Source organism: Asterias rubens, chromosome 18 (assembly GCF_902459465.1).
Source record: "Asterias rubens chromosome 18, eAstRub1.3, whole genome shotgun sequence".
Classification (NCBI taxonomy): Eukaryota; Metazoa; Echinodermata; class Asteroidea; order Forcipulatida; family Asteriidae; genus Asterias; species Asterias rubens.
Genome location: NC_047079.1, coordinates 12,098,619 through 12,119,671, shown reverse-complemented (window position 1 = coordinate 12,119,671; position 21,053 = coordinate 12,098,619). Strand labels below are relative to the sequence as shown.

The following is a 21,053-nucleotide window of genomic DNA, read 5'->3' as shown; positions in this document are numbered from 1 at the left end:
TCTGAACGGCAGAGTATGGGTTCGAAACCCCAGCCGTGACACTTGTGTCCTTAAGCAAGACACATTCACCATTGCTTCGTCTTTCGGATGGGACGTTAAGCCGTTGGTCCCATGTGTTGTGTAAGAACCCAGTGCACATATCGAAAAGAGAAGGGGTTCCCCCGGTGTTCCTGGTCCGATCGGCAGCAAATTGCGCCACAGCACCTTGTAAAACACTACATGGTGCTATCAGAATTAGGTCTCATAATTGAAACGAAGTCCCACATCTTGCAGGAAATACTGTATGTTACAGCGCCAGGAGTGTCACTGAGTGACGGACATGTGCGCTACATAAGAAGCCACAACTATTATTATTAGTATTATTTTCATAAGCAACACTACTCAAAAGAGATTTTCACATGGTGTCACCACAAATCTCTCTCAGAGTTTCAGTGCATCATACAGAATAGACTCAAAGCTAATGTTTTTTTGCAAAGTTTCGAATCCTATGTATTGAAATGGTAGTTGCGATAACGTAACACTCCTCAGCCGTCGGGACTACAGCCGTGACTGAATAGACCCTTCCCATGAAATATGTAAATTGCACATAGCGCGTGCGCACTAACGTTTTGGTTGGCAAAATGAGGGAACATCGCGCTGTTTTGTACACGGCTAATGGGTGCGTGACGCAGACGCGATTGCGCATCTGCTTAGTGCACAACTCTATGGCGTTTGCCAACCAAAAGGGTCTGTACGCATGCGTGAATGTGATTAGCATATTTCATGGGAAGGGTCCATTGCTGGCTACGGCTATTTCTACGGCTGGATCACAATGTCATTATGTGTTGTGGTATCAGAGGTTCATAACGACATTCTTAGCAACGATCATAGCCGTAGCCATACATGTAGTTGTAGCTGCCAGTTCGGATGCGACCTACATTTCTGTCTTAGGTCTTTGCGTTGGTGCCTTTAGAAATTCGTCCACCCTTTCAAGAAAAAGACTTAAAAAGCAGATCTATCTGTTGCATTTTAAAGTTCATTAGCTTTGGGATAATTTTGAAACAAATTTTAAAGGTACACGTTGCCTTGGATCGGTCGAGTTGGTCTTTAAAAAGCGTTTTAAACCGTTTGTTATAAAATACATGATTAGAAAGATATTATCAAAGTAGAATACAAAGATCCACACGAGTGTCACTCCAAATTGCGTGGTTTTCATTTTATCTGGTCGACTAACACGGTCGGCCATTTATGGGAGTCAAATTTTTGACAACGTGTTCCTTTAAGTAAATCGGGAAAAACAAATGCAGGCTTTGGTGGAAGATGTGCGATTAGTTTTTGGTAGGCAGTGGCATTTTGCTGAGTCAAAATGGTAGGCATAAGTATCTACCTACATGCTATGAGTAATAATAATAAAATATGGACAATGTACTGAATATGTACTACAAAACTGAACGTGATTTCATGTACAAAAAAACATGGTAGATGAGGATGAAATTATTCATATTTCTGTTGTCTAGTTTTTAGATTTGAGATGAAATGAAGACTTTCTTTGCTCTGGTTTTTGGATTCTCTTTTTTAAGTGCAAGTTTGAGCTATTGCATGCTACTATATAACTAGTCTCATTTATTATTGTTATTAATAATATCATCAAATTTACACATGGCGTGCTTTAAAACAAAAAGACAAAAACAATGTTAAACTCAACTAAATTCATCAGTGCTGTAACAGAAAATGAATTGAAAAGTGCAAGATTAAAAGACCGTGGATAATTCCAGTGTCGGGATGGACACTTGAGCTAACCTTTCAGAGACCACAGTTGTAGTCTTGGCTCAAGATGTCAACGATTGATAGTGACTGGATAGTGTACTGAGCTTGTTTGTAAATCGCTATAGAAAGGTTGCAATGTGACATAAATCGGCCATCTTTACAGGCCATTTAATGCACACAGTCATGCGTTTTGTGTGAGAACAGCGTGCAAAACACGCATGTTTCACAAAACTCATGGCCTGATTGGTTAGTAAACGAAGCAGCTGCGTAAATAATTTGAGCGCTTGACACGCCTGCAAGCCAAATGCAATTTGCCCATAAAGATGCCATCTACTTGGAACTTAAGCGCGCCCTTGGTCAAATCATACTGTAAGAGGGCGCTATAGCAATTTACAATTGAGCGCAGCAAACTATCCACTATCAATCGCTGACATCTTGGCCAAGACTACCAAAGTGGTTGCTAGTGGTTTAAACTAAGAGGCCTCTCGTATAGTCTTTACTCATTGCACTTACATTACACATTGGTTGCTGTCTGCCATAGTCGCTAATTTGGGAGACAGACAAATTTCAAGAAACAATGTACTGTAATTCCCTGCTTCAAAGGTGCATCCCTGCTTCAAAGGTGCATTTTAAACAGATCTACTTTCCTAAAACAATTTAGTTATTTATTTTTTCTGAAATTTTTCAGACATTTATCTTTGACAATAAAATCAACAAAAGTAGCCCTGTTGGGACATAAGTTGATGACTAAACAGAAATGGATGGTCTCTGATGGGTAAACAAAAAGAGTAAAAATGCTGAAAAGAAAAGGTAAATTATGCTTTGCAATTTGTGGTTTATGTATGAAATGTTATTTACGAGGTGTGCAGTATGAGCAGTATGTGCAGAATAATGCATTCATAAAGTAAAGAACTGTCTCTTTCACATTTCATCATGGTAAAGACATTTTACGTATACTGCCCAATGGTTGATGCGTCTGATTGGTTAATTTGCGAAAAGCTTGCTGCTGATTGGGTGAGATGCATTATTGGGTTAATGTGGTAGCTTTAGTGTCACCCAACCTTGGTTCCCAACTGGGTACCTTGGTTCCGAACTGGGTACCTTGGTTCCCAACTGGGTACCTTGGTTCCCAACTAGGTACCTTGGTTCCCGAGTGGGTACCTTGAAACCCAACTGGGTACCTTGGTTCCCAACTGGGGTACCTTGATTCCAAACTGGGGTACCTTGGTTCCCAACTGGGGTTCCTTGGTTCCCAACTGGGGTACCTTGGTTCCCAACTGGGATACCTTGTTTCCCAACTGGGGTTCCTTGGTTCCCAACTGGGGTACCTTGGTTCCCAACTGGGTACCTTGGTTCCCAACTGGGGTACCTTGGTTCCCAACTGGGGTACCTTGTTTCCCAACTGGGGTTCCTTGGTTCCCAACTGGGGTACCTTGGTTCCCAACTGGGGTTCCTTGGTTCCCAACTGGGGTACCTTGGTTCCCAACTGGGGTACCTTGGTTCCCAACTGGAGTACCTTGGTTCCCAACTGGGTGCCTTGTTTCGCAACAGGGTATTGTTTGGTCTCATGGGCGTAGTAGGGTACCTATGATGATATACGGATACCCTTTATGGGATAGATTGGGTGACTGGGTATGCATATTAGTTTGGTTTAACACACATGCATGGAGCATTCCATCTACATCTACATGTGGCTTGATGTAATAGTCCACCTTTTGTTCTTTTGCTTGGTTTTGTTGTCGTTTAAGGCGATATTTTTTAATCAGTTCTTGTTGTTGCTGCAAATAGCGCTGTTCTCGTTCACGACGTTGGAGAGTTCGACCATTGTCTTTAGTTTCTGGCTTGGTGTCTTTAACCTTAGAAGTAAAAATTATTATTTCACCATAAACCCTTGACATAAATAAACAATCAACAGATACAGGTAACCATGGTAAAGGCCCGGTCACACAGGCCTCAATAACGGGAACGAAAAACGAGAATGTTAACAATGCACGCCCTCGATTGGTTGACTAGCGTGGGCATATTCTGCGTGGAGCAATTCAACCAATAGAATGCGTTCTCCTTGCGTCGTGATCGTTATCGTTTTTGTATTGCTGCAGTGTGACTTGGCCTTAACATGTGCCAATGTGAGATATATTAGGACGATAGAAGCCAGCAGACTTATATAGTTTTTTATTGATAATTTTTAAAGGCCTGAAATGAAACAGCAGTCACTGAGGCCAGTTGCCCAGCGGTGAATTTCACCAAGAGTTAAGACTAGTCTTATCTCAAGTCCTAACTTAGGACAGTCTAGCCTTATGTTTTTAATATCTCCTTGGACCAGTCCTAAGTTAGGACTATAGTCCTAACTCTTTGCGCCTTGGTGCCCCTACAAAACCTTCCGCTAATGGCAAGTGCCCTTTTCAAAATGAAAATGGGCTTGCCCTCTCAAAGATGAAATTCCTGGTCTTAGCATTCACATGAACTCAAACACTGATCAAAAGTATTATCTCAGTCTGCTGCCCTCTATAGTTTGAAGGTGTCACATGTTCCCTTATTATATATACAATCATTATTAAAACCATAGAACTAGAACAGTGACGTTGCTTAGCTCATTCCTCGCACGTGTCTGTTATGCAAGCTTTTTTGATCAGATGTAGACATACATGTAGGCCTTTTTTTGAAACGACGTCTTGGGCTTAAAAGGCCCTGGCTTGCGATCCGTCACTAATTTGTATTGTACTTTTGGTATCAGACTTCAAAACTGAGCTTCAAGCTGAAGCCATAATTTCAAAGACGGCTCAAGCGTATCAACACCAAAATGGCTTATTGACATCACTCCTTGACATTTCCAATCTTTGGTGTGTGGATTTATAAATAAAGACCAACACATAAACAAACGTAGTCCCACATCTGGCAGGAAATACTGTTTGTTACAGCGCCAGGAGTTTCACTGGGTGACGGACATGTGCACTATGATTATTATTATAAACCAACTGAATCCCACAAGATCATCATCAACTTTCCAAAGTGCAGTCATTGGCTCACTCCAAACCTTTGCCACAGCTACAGCTCTGGGCTCTTGTTTCATGTTGAAGCACCGGGGCCCAACTTCATGGCTCTGCTTACCGTAAGCGCAGAGTACGGAAGCTGGAAATTCTGTGCTTACGGCAAGCATATTTCACGGGTTAGCAGCGAATTTTGGCTGCTACGTACTCCGCGCTACTAGGCATTCTATGCTTACAAGGCTAGCACAGAAATTCGGTGCCTGCACATAAGCGGAGAATCGTGATCGAAAGCGCAGAATTCGGCGGTAAGCAGAGCCATGAAATTGGGCCCAGGCAAAAAACAGCACACTGATCCAAGATGGATGATGCATAGCCACAGCCGGAGCCGGAGCTGGAGCCCAAGTCACAGCCGGAGCCCAAGCCAGAGCCGGAAACCAAGCCTGGGTTTGGACTAGGCCCTTAGTTTACCAAACAACCACAAAACAATTTCTGGACCCAAAACTTAAAACAATGACGCATGATTTACAGCTTATTACAGTTACGAAGTTAGCACTGGTCACAATAAAACAAATAAAATTTATAGCTTTGCATGGTGTATTAAAATAACAGTGAAAATAAGACATGTCTTTTTAGGTGACACACATGCAGGTAAAATCTTAGCCTGAACATCAGACGTCACACTTTGAGGCTCTTAAATAATGCCAGAGACCAGCATCAAAAACTTGCATGTAGTTTAACCTTTGACCTCAGTCATTTCACATAGAGATATGCAGACATTCTATTGCGGACGTGACATCAGTGTACAGTTTGGGCATAATGGATGCACGCTTATCCAATATAATTGTATCAAATGGAATCACTGGATATGCCAGCAGTGACCTGTCTTTATCCTTGCGGATAAAGACAGGGGGTCCAGTCTAGCAAAATCTCTCCTTTGGAATAGACAAATAGATAGATAGATTCTATTTTGGGTTTTTCTGTGAGATTGCCCAGCATCACATCGCCACGGACAGTGACTTCAAAAGTGAGGGCTACACTTAAAGACACTGGACACTATTGGTAATTGTTAAAGACAGTCATCTCACTTGGTGCATCTCAACATACAAAATAACAAACCTGTGAAAATTTGAGCTTAATTGGTCGTCGAAGTTGCGAGATAATAATGACCCTCGTCACATGAAGTTGTGTGCTTTCAGGTTCTTGATTTTGAGACCTCAAAATCTAAATCTGAGGTCTCAAAATCAAATTCGTAGAAGATTACTTTTTTCTCGAAAACTACATCACTTTAGAGGGAGTTGTTTCTCACAATGTTTTATACTATCAACTTCTCCCCATTACTTGTTACCAAGTAAGGTTTTATGCTAATAATTATTTTGAGTAATTACCAATAGTGTCCATTGCCTTTTACTGCTTCGAGCTGTCGACCCAAATCAACCATCACCAAGGGCACAGTGCCACCTACTCCTGGGGCTGAAACAAGGTTACCCTCTTCACAGTCTGTAAGGAGGTAGGCATCCATAGTGTCCTGGTCATGATCGGATATTGAACCCACACTCTGCTGCTGGCAACACCAGAGTATGGGTCCTGCAAACTAGACCACTCAGCAACAACACGAAACATAACGCAACAAACTTGAACAATAGTACTGCAAGGAAATGCTTTTTGTATGATAAAAAAAATCAATAAGAAAAGCAGTTGACAAAATACATCAAAAGGACACAAAAGAGCCCATGAAATTAATATTTCGGGGAAAACGTTCAAGTCAGAGAATAGATTCTTAAGTACAGAGCCAATTTCATGAAACTGCTTAAGCACAAAATCAAGCTAAGCACAACAAAATCATGCTTTACCAGAATAAGGTTACCAGCCAAACTACAACGTCATATTCAACATTTGTGAATGGTATCCTGCTCATTTCTGCTTAATAGCAAACAAGTGTTAAGCTTAAGTAGCTCTATGAAATTGGGCCCATGTTTGTGCCTAGAATAGTACTCACTTTTGGCTCAAATATTTAGTCAACATGTTCTTGCCGCTCACCTGTTTTCTACGATACAGTTGTTTCTTGCCTTGCTGTGCTGGCTGCTGAGCTTGCTGCTGTGCAGGTTGCTGCTGCACTTGCTGCTGCACTTGCTGCTGATTTGCATATGGTTGTTGTACAAATTCCTGCTGCTGGTATTGTTGGTTTGGAAACTGCTGCTGCTGGTTAACATACTTTTGCTGCTGCTCAGGATACTGCTGTTGTTGCTGCGGTTGATCAGGATACTGCTGCTGCTGCTGTTGCTGCGGTTGCTGTTGAGCATACTTTTGTTGTTCATACTGCTGCCGCCTCGCTGCGTACTGCTGTCTCAGTAATTCCTGTTTCAATGAAATAATCACCATAATGGTAAGGTCATTTCAGGAACATCAGATTAATGTACTGCCCTTTAGAGCCATCTTATGGGTTGGACACCTGGGCCCAATTTCATGGCTCTGCTTACCGTAAGCACAGAATCGGCGCTTACGGAAGCAGTGAATTCTGTGCTTACGGCAAGCGTATTTCACGGGTTAGCAGCGAGTTTTGGCTTCTCCGCGTTACTAGGCATTCTACTCTTACAAGGCTAGCGCAGAAATTCTGCGCTTGCACATAAGCGGGGAATCGTGATCGTAAGCACAGAATTCGGCTGTAAGCAGAGCCATGAAATTGGGCCCTGGAGGTTTAACCAAAGGGCCCTTATAATATTAATACATTTATATGGTGCATAATGTAGGAGCTTCTATGCACAACACAAAACATAAAACAATGAAAAAGAAAATATATATATATATACTGTTACAAACGAAAGATTCAAACAAATGAGTCTTCAAAAGTCCCTTGAAAGTCTGAAGAGAGGCAGCTTGACGAATATAAATAGGTAAGTCGTTCTATGACAAAGGTGCACAGAATTTGAAAGCTCTTATAAATCCTTGTTCCCTTTGGCTGGCCTACACAAGGATTTCCAGGCTGTTAAAGACATTGGACACTATTGGTTATTGTCAAAGACAAGTCTTCTCACTTGGTGTATTTCAACATACGCATAAAATAACAAGCCTGTGAAAATTTTAGCTCAATTGGTCATCGAAGTTGCGAGATAATAATGAAAGAAAAACACCCTGGTCTCACGAAGTTGTGTACTTTCAGATGCTTGATTCCGGAACCTCAAATTCTAAACTTGAGGTCTCGAAATCAAGTTCGTGGAAAATTACTTCTTTCTTGAAAACTCGAGGGAGCCGTTTCTCACAATGTTTTATGTTATCAACCTCTCCCCATTACTCATTACCAAGTAAGGTTTTATGCTAACAATTATTTTGAGTAATTACCAATAGTGTCCACTGCCTTTAAAAACAACAAACGTAGGAGAAATTATGCCTGAAGAATTCAGAGAGAAAGATATCTGTTTCAAACCTGATGTCTCAGCTTTTCAGAAGGCGTAAGATTTGGTTGAGGTTTGATGTACGTTCTGAGGTCCCCCATTTGCTGCGGCTGTTGTTGCTGCTGCAGTTGCTGTTGTTGCTGCAGTTGCTGTTGTTGCTGCAGTTGTTGCTGTTGTTGCAGTTGCTGCTGCTGCAGTTGTTGGGGGTCGTCTACAACGACCTGATCCATGCCCTTTTGTTTATTGATCTGGCTGAGCTGCTCTATATGTTGCTGATTAATAATAACAATAATAACATGTCAGTTTCCTGACGATGACTAGAGCAAGCTAGTCGAAACATTGAGACCAAATTTAAGAACTGACTCCGCGGTAGTACAGTTAATCAAGATCCTATAAGCTAAAGTAGTAGCCCAGCCTATTTTCTATACCATCCGCCCAGGTAATAGTTAAAAAGCAGGAAAGTTCTTTTCAGAACTGAGAAGTCTTCCGAACCCCCGAATATCTACTTTGCGGTAGTAGAATAAAGCAAGACAGTTCCCTAAGAACAAACTCTACCTGGCAAGTAGATACACACATGGTGTTACCGCAAACCAAATTTACAATAATAACATGCATATATGATATAGCGCTTAATGCAGGGTTTCTTATCGCTGAAACAAAAAGGTCTCAAATGAAGCACAAAAAAACAGATCTCAAACAACGCACAATAAGAGACTTTGGAACGCCAGGTGGCAGCAGACTTACCAAGTAAATTTCCATTGTTTATGTACAGTTCTGAGCACGCGCACATAACCAAGAACAATGAATTTACCTGGTAAGCCTGGCAAGTCTGCTGCCACCTAGCGTCCAAAAAGTCCCCTACTGATAAGGTCTCAAATGAGGCACAATTAACAACCAAGTCTCACAAAAGTCAAATGAAGTACAATTAATTGGTATTGAATGAGGCTCAACAAGTGGTTCGTAAAGTAATTCTGAAAAAGTTGATTAATGCATGAAACAGGGGTAAATGTTCAATACAGTCGATCTGAGATGAGATGAGATGGAATGGATTTAAAACATACACAAAATAAACTGGGAATATTAGCAAATGTTGTTCTTAATTAGTGACTATTTCTTAATCAACAAACCAGGAATGGTTTATGTTGACCCTTTCCACCAAAAAAATAAAAATAATGTGTAAAATTAAACTTGTAGTTAGAGTGCAGTTATACATGCTTTACTTGCAGACACACTTTTTCATGCAGTTTTACTAAACCATGTTAATTCCACACACAAACAAAGCATTTACACTCCACGCTTTTACCAGCAAAACCAAAATCTTGAATATTTACTGAATTGTTTGCACTTCTGATAGCAAACTAGTAATAATCTGGGTGGCTAATCATCGTGGGGGGTCGTGGCCGAGGGGATAAGAGCACCGAACTCAAGCTCTGATGTTTCTGTTCAGCAGAGTGTGGGTTTGAATCCTGGTCATGACACTTGTGTCTCTGAGCAAGACACTTAACTATATTTGCTTCTCTCCACCCAGGGGTAAATGGGTACCTTTGAAGGCAGAGGTGGTTCTTGTGATTGATTTAGCCGAGTAGCGCATATATTGCGCACAGGCTGCATACTCCCCACCAGGGAGTTGAGATGGTTTAAGGAGTGATTTAAGGCCCAGTGACCAGGGGTTAATAGTGTAAAGCGCTTTGGGACGCCCTCCAGGTGTGAAAAGCGCTATATAAAAACGGGTTATTATTATTATTAATATTATCCTTTACTCACAGCGTGGAAGCTGAATTGTGACGGAAGCTGCTACAGCGTGGTCGAGCTGCAGGCATGTAGCAGGCCTTTGGAAGCCAACCACACTGATCCAGGCCTGTTTGCTTTGCTTTTGAAAGGGCAAGGGCATTTTCTCCTTGGTAAAAGGCACCCTATGAGGAACCCGTAAATTTCTACTGGCACCAAGGCAATGACCAGGGAGCACGGAGACAATTGCCCTCGTTGCCTCCGTGAAGTATCAGGCCTGCTGATCATTATGTACGCAGAGCACAGCCAGAGATTGAAATTTGAAGTGAGTGAGTTTTTTCAGGGGGGAGGAAAACTCAAGGACTCATCGAACAACCTTCATGCACAAGAAAGAACCAACGCATAATTCTATCACACGGCTCTAGCTTGGAATCGAACCCGAGCCACAGAGGTGAGAGGTAAGCGCTTTACACACTAGCCCACCAGAACCCACAACTCCCATCAAATATCATAGCCCTACACGGATCGAAACCCGGGCCAAGAGTGCTTTATAAATCAGCCAACCATGCCAACCAAATTATTGCAGCTGAAGTAATTCCCCCTTAATATAACAAGTTGACAATTTGTTTCTCTAGCGAATCATTTTCTTTCATCCGTTCACTCAAACAAAGGACTAAATTTCAAGCCAAAGTGAGGTAACTTTTACTCATGTTCAGTTTATTTTTACTTACTCTGTATTCTTTAGATTTTTGCTGCAGATTTTTATAATCATTGATAACTCGTGCATTATCATTCTGCCGATAAAAACACAAAACTTGTTTAAAATCCGTGAGCAAAGGATTCAAGCATTAGTAAGTTTTGTAAGCATTAGCTCTAATAATATAGTCTTTTCCACTTGGCAGCTTGATGAGGAAAGTCTACTGACTAGCAAAAAAGAGCCAAAATAATCAACAAATTTGAAAAGCTTCCGGAAACCACGAGGGTTTACCGATTCATGGGGTGCGTTTCCGCAGCTGTAACCAACCACTATTTAGGTAGTGCACAGTGATAACTGATGACCAATTCAACCCAAACAGTTATTGGTTACAACTGTGAAATACACATCTCAGTATCAGCCACAAACCAAAAGGCAGTCGCCCATGTGTGCAGTGCGTGTACGGTGCATTGTGTGCAAACGAGTTAGCTCTCAATAAAGTCATTGATTGAATGATGTCTGGGGCATTTTCCAAACCTTGGCTTCACTCCGGCTGCGGCTTGCGCACCTTCCTCAATTTTAGAGCAGTGGGCATTTTGTATGGTGTCTCCAACATCAAACGAAGCCCGAGCCGATTCCTAAGCCGAGGTTTGCAACAAACCCTGGCGTCTACATTCGGGCAATTAGGTTAGGTCAGTTTGGTGATGAGGGCAGGTCAATTTGGTGATGAGATCAGGTAAATTTGGTGATGAGGTCAGGTCAATTGGGTGATGAGGTCAGGTCAGTTGGGCAATGAGGTCAGGTCAAATGGGTGATGAGGTCAGGTGAATCAGGGTCAATACACAATAAATGCTGCAGTTTTAAAGCAAACAATTTCAAATCTCTTGTCTAGCTATGCAACCGAGCTACATTACAGCAAACACAAGTGGAAATATTATTGGACGAGTTAGTACGAATCAATGGTACCATACCTTATACTGTTGGATCTGGTCATTTAATTCTAGAATTTGCTGATTTAGTTGACCCTTCTCTATGTTTCCAATCTGAATATCTTGCTGCAGAATCAAAGAAATCATTGAAAGATGTTACTCAGAAGTAGAACATGTTTATGCCACAAACACACTAGGCTCAACAATCTACAAGATGATGGGAAGTATAGGATTTGAGGCATTACATGGTGAGGTATCAATATATATTTGGTTTGCGGTAACACCATGTCTGTATCTGCTTGCCAGGTAGAGTTTGTTCATAGAGAGCCGTCTTTCTTATTCTACTACCGCGGAGTACATTTATCAGATGTTCGGGAGACTTCTCAGTTCTGAAAAGAACTGTCCTGCTTTTTAACTACTACCCAGGCGGAAGGTATAGAAAATTGGCTGGGACTACTACTTTAGCTTATAAGATCGTAATTAACTGCACTACCGCAGAGTCAGTTCTTGAATTTAGACCTGAGAAGCCTCCCGAACATCCGATAAATGTACTCCGCGGTAGTAGAATAAAAAAGACAGTCCTCTAAGAACAAACTCTACCTGGCAAGTAGATACACACATGGTGTTACTGCAAACCAAATATATATGATAGGAACATATTACACCAATTACTCACATCCCTCTGTTGTAGTGCTTCCGCAGCCTGCTGATGAAGATCTCGGACATTCGTTAGATCATCTTTAGAACCTTGAAGTTGAACTGTGTAAAGAATAAAACAATGTACTCCAACATGTCAATAAACATGTCCACAGTGGTCACTGCCGGAAAACCCGCCAGGCACTCGGAAATCCCTAACCACTACTGGCAGAATTTCCTATTTCCGACCACCACACATTTTCCAAACTTTTAGATTACACTTGCAATTTCCTTTCAAAGGTTTTCATCGATATCTTAACAGTAACAATGGTATCCAAAACTATTAGTTTTTAGCACTTCTTTGATCTACCATGTAACTGATCCATCATGCAATGGTTTCCAGGGAAACATTTTCCCACCACTACGGAATCCTGGGCAGAACCCCGAGAGTGTACCATCTATATATCCAGATTGTGAGTTCTTGATACATAAGAGTCAAGGAAAAAGCTCATAAAGTCATAAAGAGTGAATCCTACATGTATTTTAATTAAACAAGTTTTTTTACCTCTCAGGTTGCGGACTTCTTCTTCCATCTCTCGTTGTAGTCTCGTTAGATTCTCCTCATGTTCAAATTTCATTCTCTCGTGTTGTACAACGACATCGCTGTGTTTCTGTTTGACGTCTTCAAATTCTTCTTTCATGTCTTCATGTTGTGTCTGATTCATTCAAAATCACAAAAAAAAGTTCTTAGGCACAGAATCAAATAACTTTATACTGCAGACCTCAAAGGCAAATTAGTCACAAAAGCATGAAGGCATATTCATCAAATGTAGAGACAAGAGAAACCCTTCAAAATCCAACTGCATGTTTTGTTTGAGTCTGTTGGACTGCGCACTACCTATTAACTGATTATGCTTTACATGTACACGGAATCAGGCATGCCACTTTAACCAGAATTAACTGACCGCCAAGTTTCTGACTAATATTTACATACACTGTATGTATTCTACAACTTTCCACACAGCGCATCCAGCCTGTGCGCGACTTACGCCCACAGAACATATCAACCACAGTCACACTTCCAGGGGTTATGATCGAACAAGGCATGCTGGGAAAGAATGGCGCGGCGAGATCGATCACCCCTGGGAACGAGGTTGCAATAATACAGATTTGAAGGCAAGACTAGCAAGTAGCATGGTGCCCATTGGTCTGCACCATTTAATGCGTTTTCTTTCTGCTGTGGTAGTCTGGGTGCCAGTGCTACACATTCATGGCGAGTGCAGGGAAATCTATCCGCCGTAGATTCTGTCCCTAATATGGGAAATTAACATGGGCTGGTAGAGAATGATTCAAAGAGGGCGCTATCAGAAGAAAATTGTACATGTACACAGTTTGCCATAAGAGGGGACAGAAGAACCTCCAGCCACACAGGCAATGTAATTGATTGTGTATTGTATTGACTGATCACAGAGGGCAAAACACACCACTACTGACCTCTTTTCCAAGAAAATGAATGATAATAAACAAACGGCCTTACTAAGATCTGGGCCCAATTTCATAGAGCTGCTAAGCACAAAAATTTGCTGAGCATTAAATTTCTTCCTTGATAAAAACAGGATTGCCAACCAAATTTCCGTTTGTTGCATATTGCCTGTTGCTGGTCTTCAGGTGTTGTTTACTTATCCTGAAAATCACATGGAAATTTGGTTGGTAACCCTGTTTTTATCAAAGAAGAAATTTCACGCTAAGCAATTTTGTGTGCTTAGCAGCTCGATGAAATTGGCAGGTGTACTTACTTGTAACATCTTATGCTGAATGTTTATTGAATTATATCTGTTAAGTGCCTCTTTCTGAATGGACAGAAAAACATAAAAACAATCAAATTGAAAATTGTGCAAAATTATACAGTGAAAAAGAACCACAAAGTAACTTGGTGCGAAATACATTCATTTAAATTGTTGAGTTGCGATTGAAGTTGACTAGAAAATACATAAATTTAGTTATATTTTTCATTTATTTCAGTCTTATTCCCCAACAATTCATATGAAACTGCACCAGTTCACTGCTAAGAAGTGCTTGATCAGAGAGAAGTACATTTAAATATCATGCTTGAAAAATGCATCAACACAGAGGAACTGTCGCATTTCGACCCACCTTTATTTTTTCAAGTTTGTCTTCATAATCTGCAAGAAAGAAAACAAAAAAGTGCAATCAAGAACAATCATTTATTAAAGTTTTCATTAATTGCAAGAGGGCGGTACCATCTGAAAAATAGGAAACTTGTGCAGGGGTACCAAGGCAGCCAATAGCAGGGCAACGGACACCATGTCCTTTGTGTAATTTCAGACCTACATGTATGTGTAATGTAGCCACTAAATCAAAATTACCTTCTCTTGTAATTTTGTGCTCGCTCTTTTCTTTTTGTAAAATCTTTTCCAATCTGGAACGATGTTCATAAACAACTGCAATAAAAAGAGACGATACAAGTCAATCTAAAGTATAATTAAACGTTGATAAGTGCAACGATTCCATAGAGATGCATAATCATAGCCAATTGTTCAGTCCCAAACAAATAAGGACTGCTCTTTACCCACACACTATCCCCCAATGGAACAAATTACCACCAGAGGCAAAAATGGCCCCGGATGTCCCAGCGTTTGAGATCATGCTAGAAAAGTGCAAAATTTGGCGATGCATGTGGGACTGCACGCCAACAGCCACATCTGAGGCGATTAGTGCAGTAAAAATATCAAGATCAAGACCAAGCAAGAGCAAGATCATTCAAAATTTACCTCCACAGTATGTGCCATCTTGTTTAAGGGACAGATTTGTTTACTTGGGAAATGCGATGCCGTCTACGATCGGTGCTCAAACTTCCACACATCTTCCTATATTCTCAAGGATAGTGTGATAACTGAGTGGCGTGTTGGAGACAACAGCAAAAGTTTTAACTTGTTTGCAACAAATTTCCCCCGAACATAATATGGAACATAATATTACTATTACTTTACATTTTAGCCGTGAAGGTGCTTCAAGCAAGACAATCTACAAAGACCATGGCAAGCTGAAAACTATAGTATTACAAAACCATTTAAAAACAAAACACATTGTTGATGTAGTGTATCAATACCATGTCTGTGCAAGTTGTGTACACATTTCGGCCATCATGTTGGTGCACAATTTTAAAGTGAGTTGTTTCTTTACACAAACTGAAAATTGTACTAACAAATAAACTTGAGACAGTCTCTTAGAGTCCACCCCCCCCCCCCCAACAAAAAGGTACGTTGCACAGTTCCCTTTAATCATTCGGACCCCAATCATTGCTCTTTCATGCGACCACCATAAAAAGTGCAGTCTTTTTAAATTGAATTTAATGAAGGGGAAAATAACATGACAAACCTTGTAGTTGAGCCGTCAGCGACTCCTGTTGCTGCTGGAATTGTTTAGCTTTGATTTTGGTGTCTTCTAAGGCCTTCCTAACCTGCCAATAAGACATTCCAACATAACCAAGAAAGAGTAAACACAAAACGATGAAGAAAGTTGGCACCATTCCGCCACGACGGGCCATCATGGTGGGTCGACCGCCCAGCACTACCCGTGGACTTGCCAAAGTTATCCGCGGAACCTCCACAATTTTGCAAGGTGTTTACTACAGGTCAGGTAGTTGATGTCATCAAACACGTCCACAGAACGATGCTTTACCTCAAAATGGTAGTTGTGACATTATTAATGTTGAATTATTTGCGATATTCTAGAGGCCGTTTAGAGTGTTTTTATTGTAAGTTTCCGGAATTGACACAAAACAACTGTATGGAAAAATGCGTTCCAGTATGTACACGTATATCATGTCTGATACCCTGCCCATTTGATATCAAAACATTTCAAGGACAAAATAGGGCCTGACTATTTTTATAATGTAAGTTAAACTTGTACCAGTCCCTCGACCAGAATGATTTGCATTGAGCCTAGGGGTGGGGGGGGGGGGTTGCGATGGAAACTAACAATTAAATGTTATAATAAAACAATATTAAAACAGACACAGAGCCACGGTCTGATTAGATTTACGTTATCCGCAGGAGTGATGGTATCACACTGATACTGCAGTGTGGTGGATTGTAAAGGGGCGTGGTTAAATCAGCGCGGCGGGGGGGGGGGATGTCGGCATGTCGCCCCTCCCACCAACTCCTTAATGAATCGACCCTGTTTTTTTTACCTTTAAAGAACTTTTATGTACCTCCCTAAAAACTTAATTTGTATGATTATCGTGTAAAGAACTTTACATTTTTAACCAATATTGGTTGGCAAAAACTTGACCTAGGTCAATACACTAAACCTGTGACGTCACATGTTTACAAAGAGCCACATGCCCGGATATCCTACAGACAAGATGTGTAATTAAAGAAAACAGTGTGGAGATTGTATTGTCGGATTTTTGTTTTGCAACTTTTTATGTTCACATAGTGAAGTATCAAAGTATTCCTCAATGTCATGCTATATAACTCTTGAATAATGTTTAATTGAGACACATCATTTAGTGTTCCCCGTTATGAGTACAGCAAATTTGTTTTGGCTGTCAAGTACCCTATATAATGTACGTACGGTCTTTCCTCCTTTCTTAATGGTGGGGGGGGGGGAACAAATACATACCTCCTCTAGTACGCTGTCTCATGAGGGCTGTGATCATTTTTATTCAAATAATACTCCTTTTTGGATTACGATTATCACCGAGTGGAGTCACACGAGGCTAATTCCATTATAATTGCATTTTAGTGGCTTCCAAAATAACTTCTTCTTCCAAGTAACCCGACAGCAGCGCCCTCACCGACAGCTTTCAGCTGTCCCAGCGACCGTCCTGGAATGGGTGTGTCCCTTTGTGGGTGGTATGGTGTGAGTCGCATTTTTACCGTCTTCTATCCGCATGATAAAGACTACGGGTACACACACAAAATGAATGGTAAAAAAAAACGGGTGGAAAAAAGTTTGTGTGAAATATTACGATTTATGTAAAAAGCAGCCAAGGTGTATTAATTAAATAATAGGCTCTAATCTCAAGTCGTTCCACCTGTTGATAGTACACAACCTTTTGAGAAACGGCTCGTATTTGTTATTTCATGCATATGTCGGGATACACCAAGTGAAATATAGTGATCTTTGACAATTACCAAACGTTAGTATGGAAAGGTTTGCGGTAACACCATGTAATGACTATCACCAATGAGTTTGGGGTGGTTCTGAAAAGAACCGTTGGTTTCAACTCGACGTTTCGATCAGCAAAAAGCAGCTTTCTCCAGAAGACGATCAGAGCAAACTGATCGAACGTCGAGTTGAAACCAAAGAATTCTTTTTCAGAACCACCCAACTCATTGAGAGATAATCACTACACGGTGTTACCGCAAACTTTTCCATATCCTATTCCCACCATGAAGTTTCAAATCCTAATTCCAAAACGTGTCTAGTGAGGCAGTGGACACTATTGGTAATTACTCAAAATAAATTTTAGCTTAAAAACTTACTTGGTATCACGAGTAATCGAGAAGCTGTTGATAGTATAAGACATTCCGAGAAACGGCTCCCTCTGAAGACGTAGTTTTCGAGTAAGGAGTAATTTTCCACAAAACTAGATAGCACACAACTTCGTATTTCAAGGGTGTTTTTTCTTTCATTATTATCTCGCAACTTCGACGACCAATTGAACTCGGGTTTGTTATTTTATGCATATCTTGAGATACACCAAGTGAGAAGACTGGTCTTTGACAATTACCAACAGTGTCCAGTGTCTTTAAAGCTAAAGAAATTTAAATGGATTGTTCAATCTTAGAACCATAGCACACCTTGAACGAATTATCAACAAATAAAGCAATCAGCACAACGCCATAGAACCTTGTAACAAACAAAACAGAGACTGTTTTAATCTTACTGAATTGAGTAGGCCTACAATATATTCGAATTTATGGAACAAACGGTAAAATTACACAACAACAATGTTAACGAATGTAAAAAAGAAAATGAACTTGACACCTCTGATTCAGATGGTCAACAGATATTTATGCGTAAAGAAAAGAGTACAACTGATTATAAACGCAATTGGTGAACAAATTAACCGATATAAATCAATAAATAAATATACAATGTGTCAAGACAAAACGCCCTGCCATAAAAAGTCAACTGTCTAAAAAACCTTCTGCATCAGAAATGACTGAATTCCAAGCCCAATTTCAAGATTATGCTTACCAGAATAAGATTACCAGCCAAACTGCAATGTCACGTGTAAAATGTGTGACTGGTATCCTGCTCATTTCTGCTGAACATAAACATAGTTCAGCAATATTTTCTGCTTAAGCGCAAGCAGCTCTGTAAAATTGGGCCTGATCACTGGGGCTTAAACCCATTACCGGGTCAGGCCGACCCGGTAATTCTTCGCTATTTTGTTGTATCCACTTGTGGGTCATTTTGACACCGGTTCCAGGTGACTACTGACCACTAGACCCGACGGGACCAGGGGTTGATTTTACAAAGCAATAAAATCCATCGTAAGACAAATTGTCAGTATAACCATGAGTGCGTTTTGGCGACCCCAACCAAAGCCCAACCGAGTCCACAAGTCGGTTGCCGGTTGGTCTGAACAGCATCGTCACCGCACTAAACCGAACACGCGAAAACGCGCAACCGATTACCAATGTTTCTGGTTTAAGGGGTCGCCAAAATGCACTCCATGGAGGTCGAAATAAATCATAGTGATTTGCATTGTGACATCACACTAAGCAACTACGATTGATTTGCAGTTACGATCTTGGCTCTTTGTGAAATCGGCCCCTGGATCCAGAATAATTCCGAACCAATGTGTCAGGAGATTCTGTCTCCCCTGATATTCTGCCCCCATCCCCTCTCTTGAAGACACTGGACACTATTGGTACTTTTCAAAGACCAGTCTTCTCATTGGTGTATCTCAAGGTATGCACCTGTGAAAATTTGAGCTCAATTGGTTGTCGAAGTTGCGAGATAACAATGAAAGGAAAAACACTACGTCACTACGTCACTACGTCACTACGTAACTTCAGAGGAAGCCGTTTCTCACAATGTTTTATACTATCAACCTCTCCCCATAACTCGTCACCCGGGAAGGTTTTATGCTAGTAATTATTTTGAGTAATTGCCAATAGTGTCCACTGCCTTTAAATATTTCCAATGAGGGGGCAAGAATCTCCGGCTGACAAAATACACCAGGTGTGACGTCATTATTTTGACCAACGCACATATCGCTCAAAACCATAATCCTATAACTCTGTCTTTCCAAATTAGACATAATGAAATTTGAATATAGAGAAACACATTTTTAATGATAGAGTGACTAATATCACTAAAAACAAATATATCATTATACTTTTGACTGAAACCAGCCAAAAAATTAAAAGCAGTCCTTAATTCTTTTAAGTTATGATATATTTTCCGGATGATGTTTGTCTTTGTACCCATACATGATGTTTTGTATGTAAGTCAGTGTTGTGGTAGTCTGTTGGTGTATTTGTTTGTTTTGTTCGTTTTTTGTCTGTCCGTAGGTACGGGAACAAAAGCCTTGCTTCACCCTCCTATGCCTTGATGTTGTCCTGTTTGTCATTATTTACTCAACTTCCGTGTAAATTGTTATTGTCTTGGCTACATCTGTGGTTTGCCATTATTTATTCATTACCATGTATATTAACTTTAACGATGTACACAAATGGAACTTCATGGCAACATTGAAATAAATGTATTGAAATGAGAAAAAATCACTTAGTTGCATATCTGTTTTTATATAGTTGAGTGATGAACTTTTTAAAACTAAAATATGTTATTAATATAATAAAACGTCAAATAACTTCTGTAAACTGATAAGACCGTTCTGTAGTATTATATGAAGGCACTTATAAATATTTGATATGTTGTTATCCTTTATAAACTTTTACTATAACCTACAAGGCGTTCAACTAAGACTAAAGAGTATGAATTATTTGAAAATGATCGTCAACAATATTTTGATGTGAAACCTAATTTTCGATAATCACATACCTTGAGGTATTACCATTATGTATAACCAATGATCATTCCAACTGAAATACTGTAATGCGCAAAGGTCTGACAGCTGCTTTCGTGGGTCACACAATGTCAATATTGGCTGCGCTTTTTCGAGAGCCGCATTTCTCTTACACTGTGCAGTGCGCATTTTTAGATAACGCGCATGCAGCTATTAGACGCTCTCACCAAATCCCAAAATATTAATTTTGGTTTTTTTACCCATACACCGATGTGTGTTAGCACTGTATACTCAGTACTTTCCCGAGTCCTGCGAAAAAAAAACCTCAGGCATGTTACTCGGGTGGGACTCGAACCCACGACCCTTGCAATTCTAGAGCAGTGTCTTACCAACTAGACTACCGAGGTTGCCCGGTAGCTGGAGGCAGTTCGAATCCTATGTTTTGGCAGCGGGTACCGCAACAATAAAAAGAGATGTTAAAAATAACTTGCATCACAGGACTCGGGAAAGTACTGAGTATACAGTGCTAACACACATCGGCGTATGGGTAAAAACAAAAATTAATATTCTTTATCCCCGATGCAAATTTAATATCTCTTAAAATCCCAAAATGGCAAACCAACGTGTGCCGTTATACGTATAATGAATATTCATACCATTTACAATAAATCAATACATCAATAGTCATTATCGATGTTTTCTCGAGAGCACTGTTACTACTTCAATTTTGATGATAGTTGGCCTACACATCGCAATATTGTTTTTCGCGAAGGGATGGGAATGTCGAAACGCGTTAAAGAACATTTTCGTCATAAAGGCCTATGCAATAGAAAACATGTGTTCAATTTGAAAATGATTTTACACTTCCAAAAACCAATTATGAACATTGTTTAATGTTCTCAAACAATGATCTAAAAAACAAAATCAAACCAC

The 21,053-nt window shown here is 40.4% G+C and overlaps 1 protein-coding gene across 3 annotated transcripts in view; it reads right to left on the bottom strand.

The window, feature by feature from the left end:
- The window catches only part of LOC117302445 (trichohyalin-like), a 28,490-nt gene extending 12,565 nt beyond the window's left edge, over positions 1-15,925 (bottom strand). The window contains exons 1-11 of one of the 3 annotated variants that reach the window (XM_033786392.1): positions 15,509-15,925; positions 14,497-14,571; positions 14,264-14,292; positions 13,906-13,959; positions 12,675-12,825; positions 12,150-12,232; positions 11,516-11,599; positions 10,582-10,644; positions 8,155-8,394; positions 6,771-7,088; positions 3,459-3,602 (exon numbers count right to left, since the gene is read on the bottom strand). In XM_033786392.1, coding sequence (XP_033642283.1) covers positions 3,459-3,602; positions 6,771-7,088; positions 8,155-8,394; positions 10,582-10,644; positions 11,516-11,599; positions 12,150-12,232; positions 12,675-12,825; positions 13,906-13,959; positions 14,264-14,292; positions 14,497-14,571; positions 15,509-15,680 — 1,413 coding nt within the window. In that variant the 5' untranslated portion in view covers positions 15,681-15,925. The remainder of the gene's footprint in view (positions 1-3,458; positions 3,603-6,770; positions 7,089-8,154; positions 8,395-10,581; positions 10,645-11,515; positions 11,600-12,149; positions 12,233-12,674; positions 12,826-13,905; positions 13,960-14,263; positions 14,293-14,496; positions 14,572-15,508) is intronic. The other 2 variants (XM_033786394.1, XM_033786393.1) reach the window with 2 other exon arrangements.
- Positions 15,926-21,053: the final 5,128 nt, after the last annotated feature.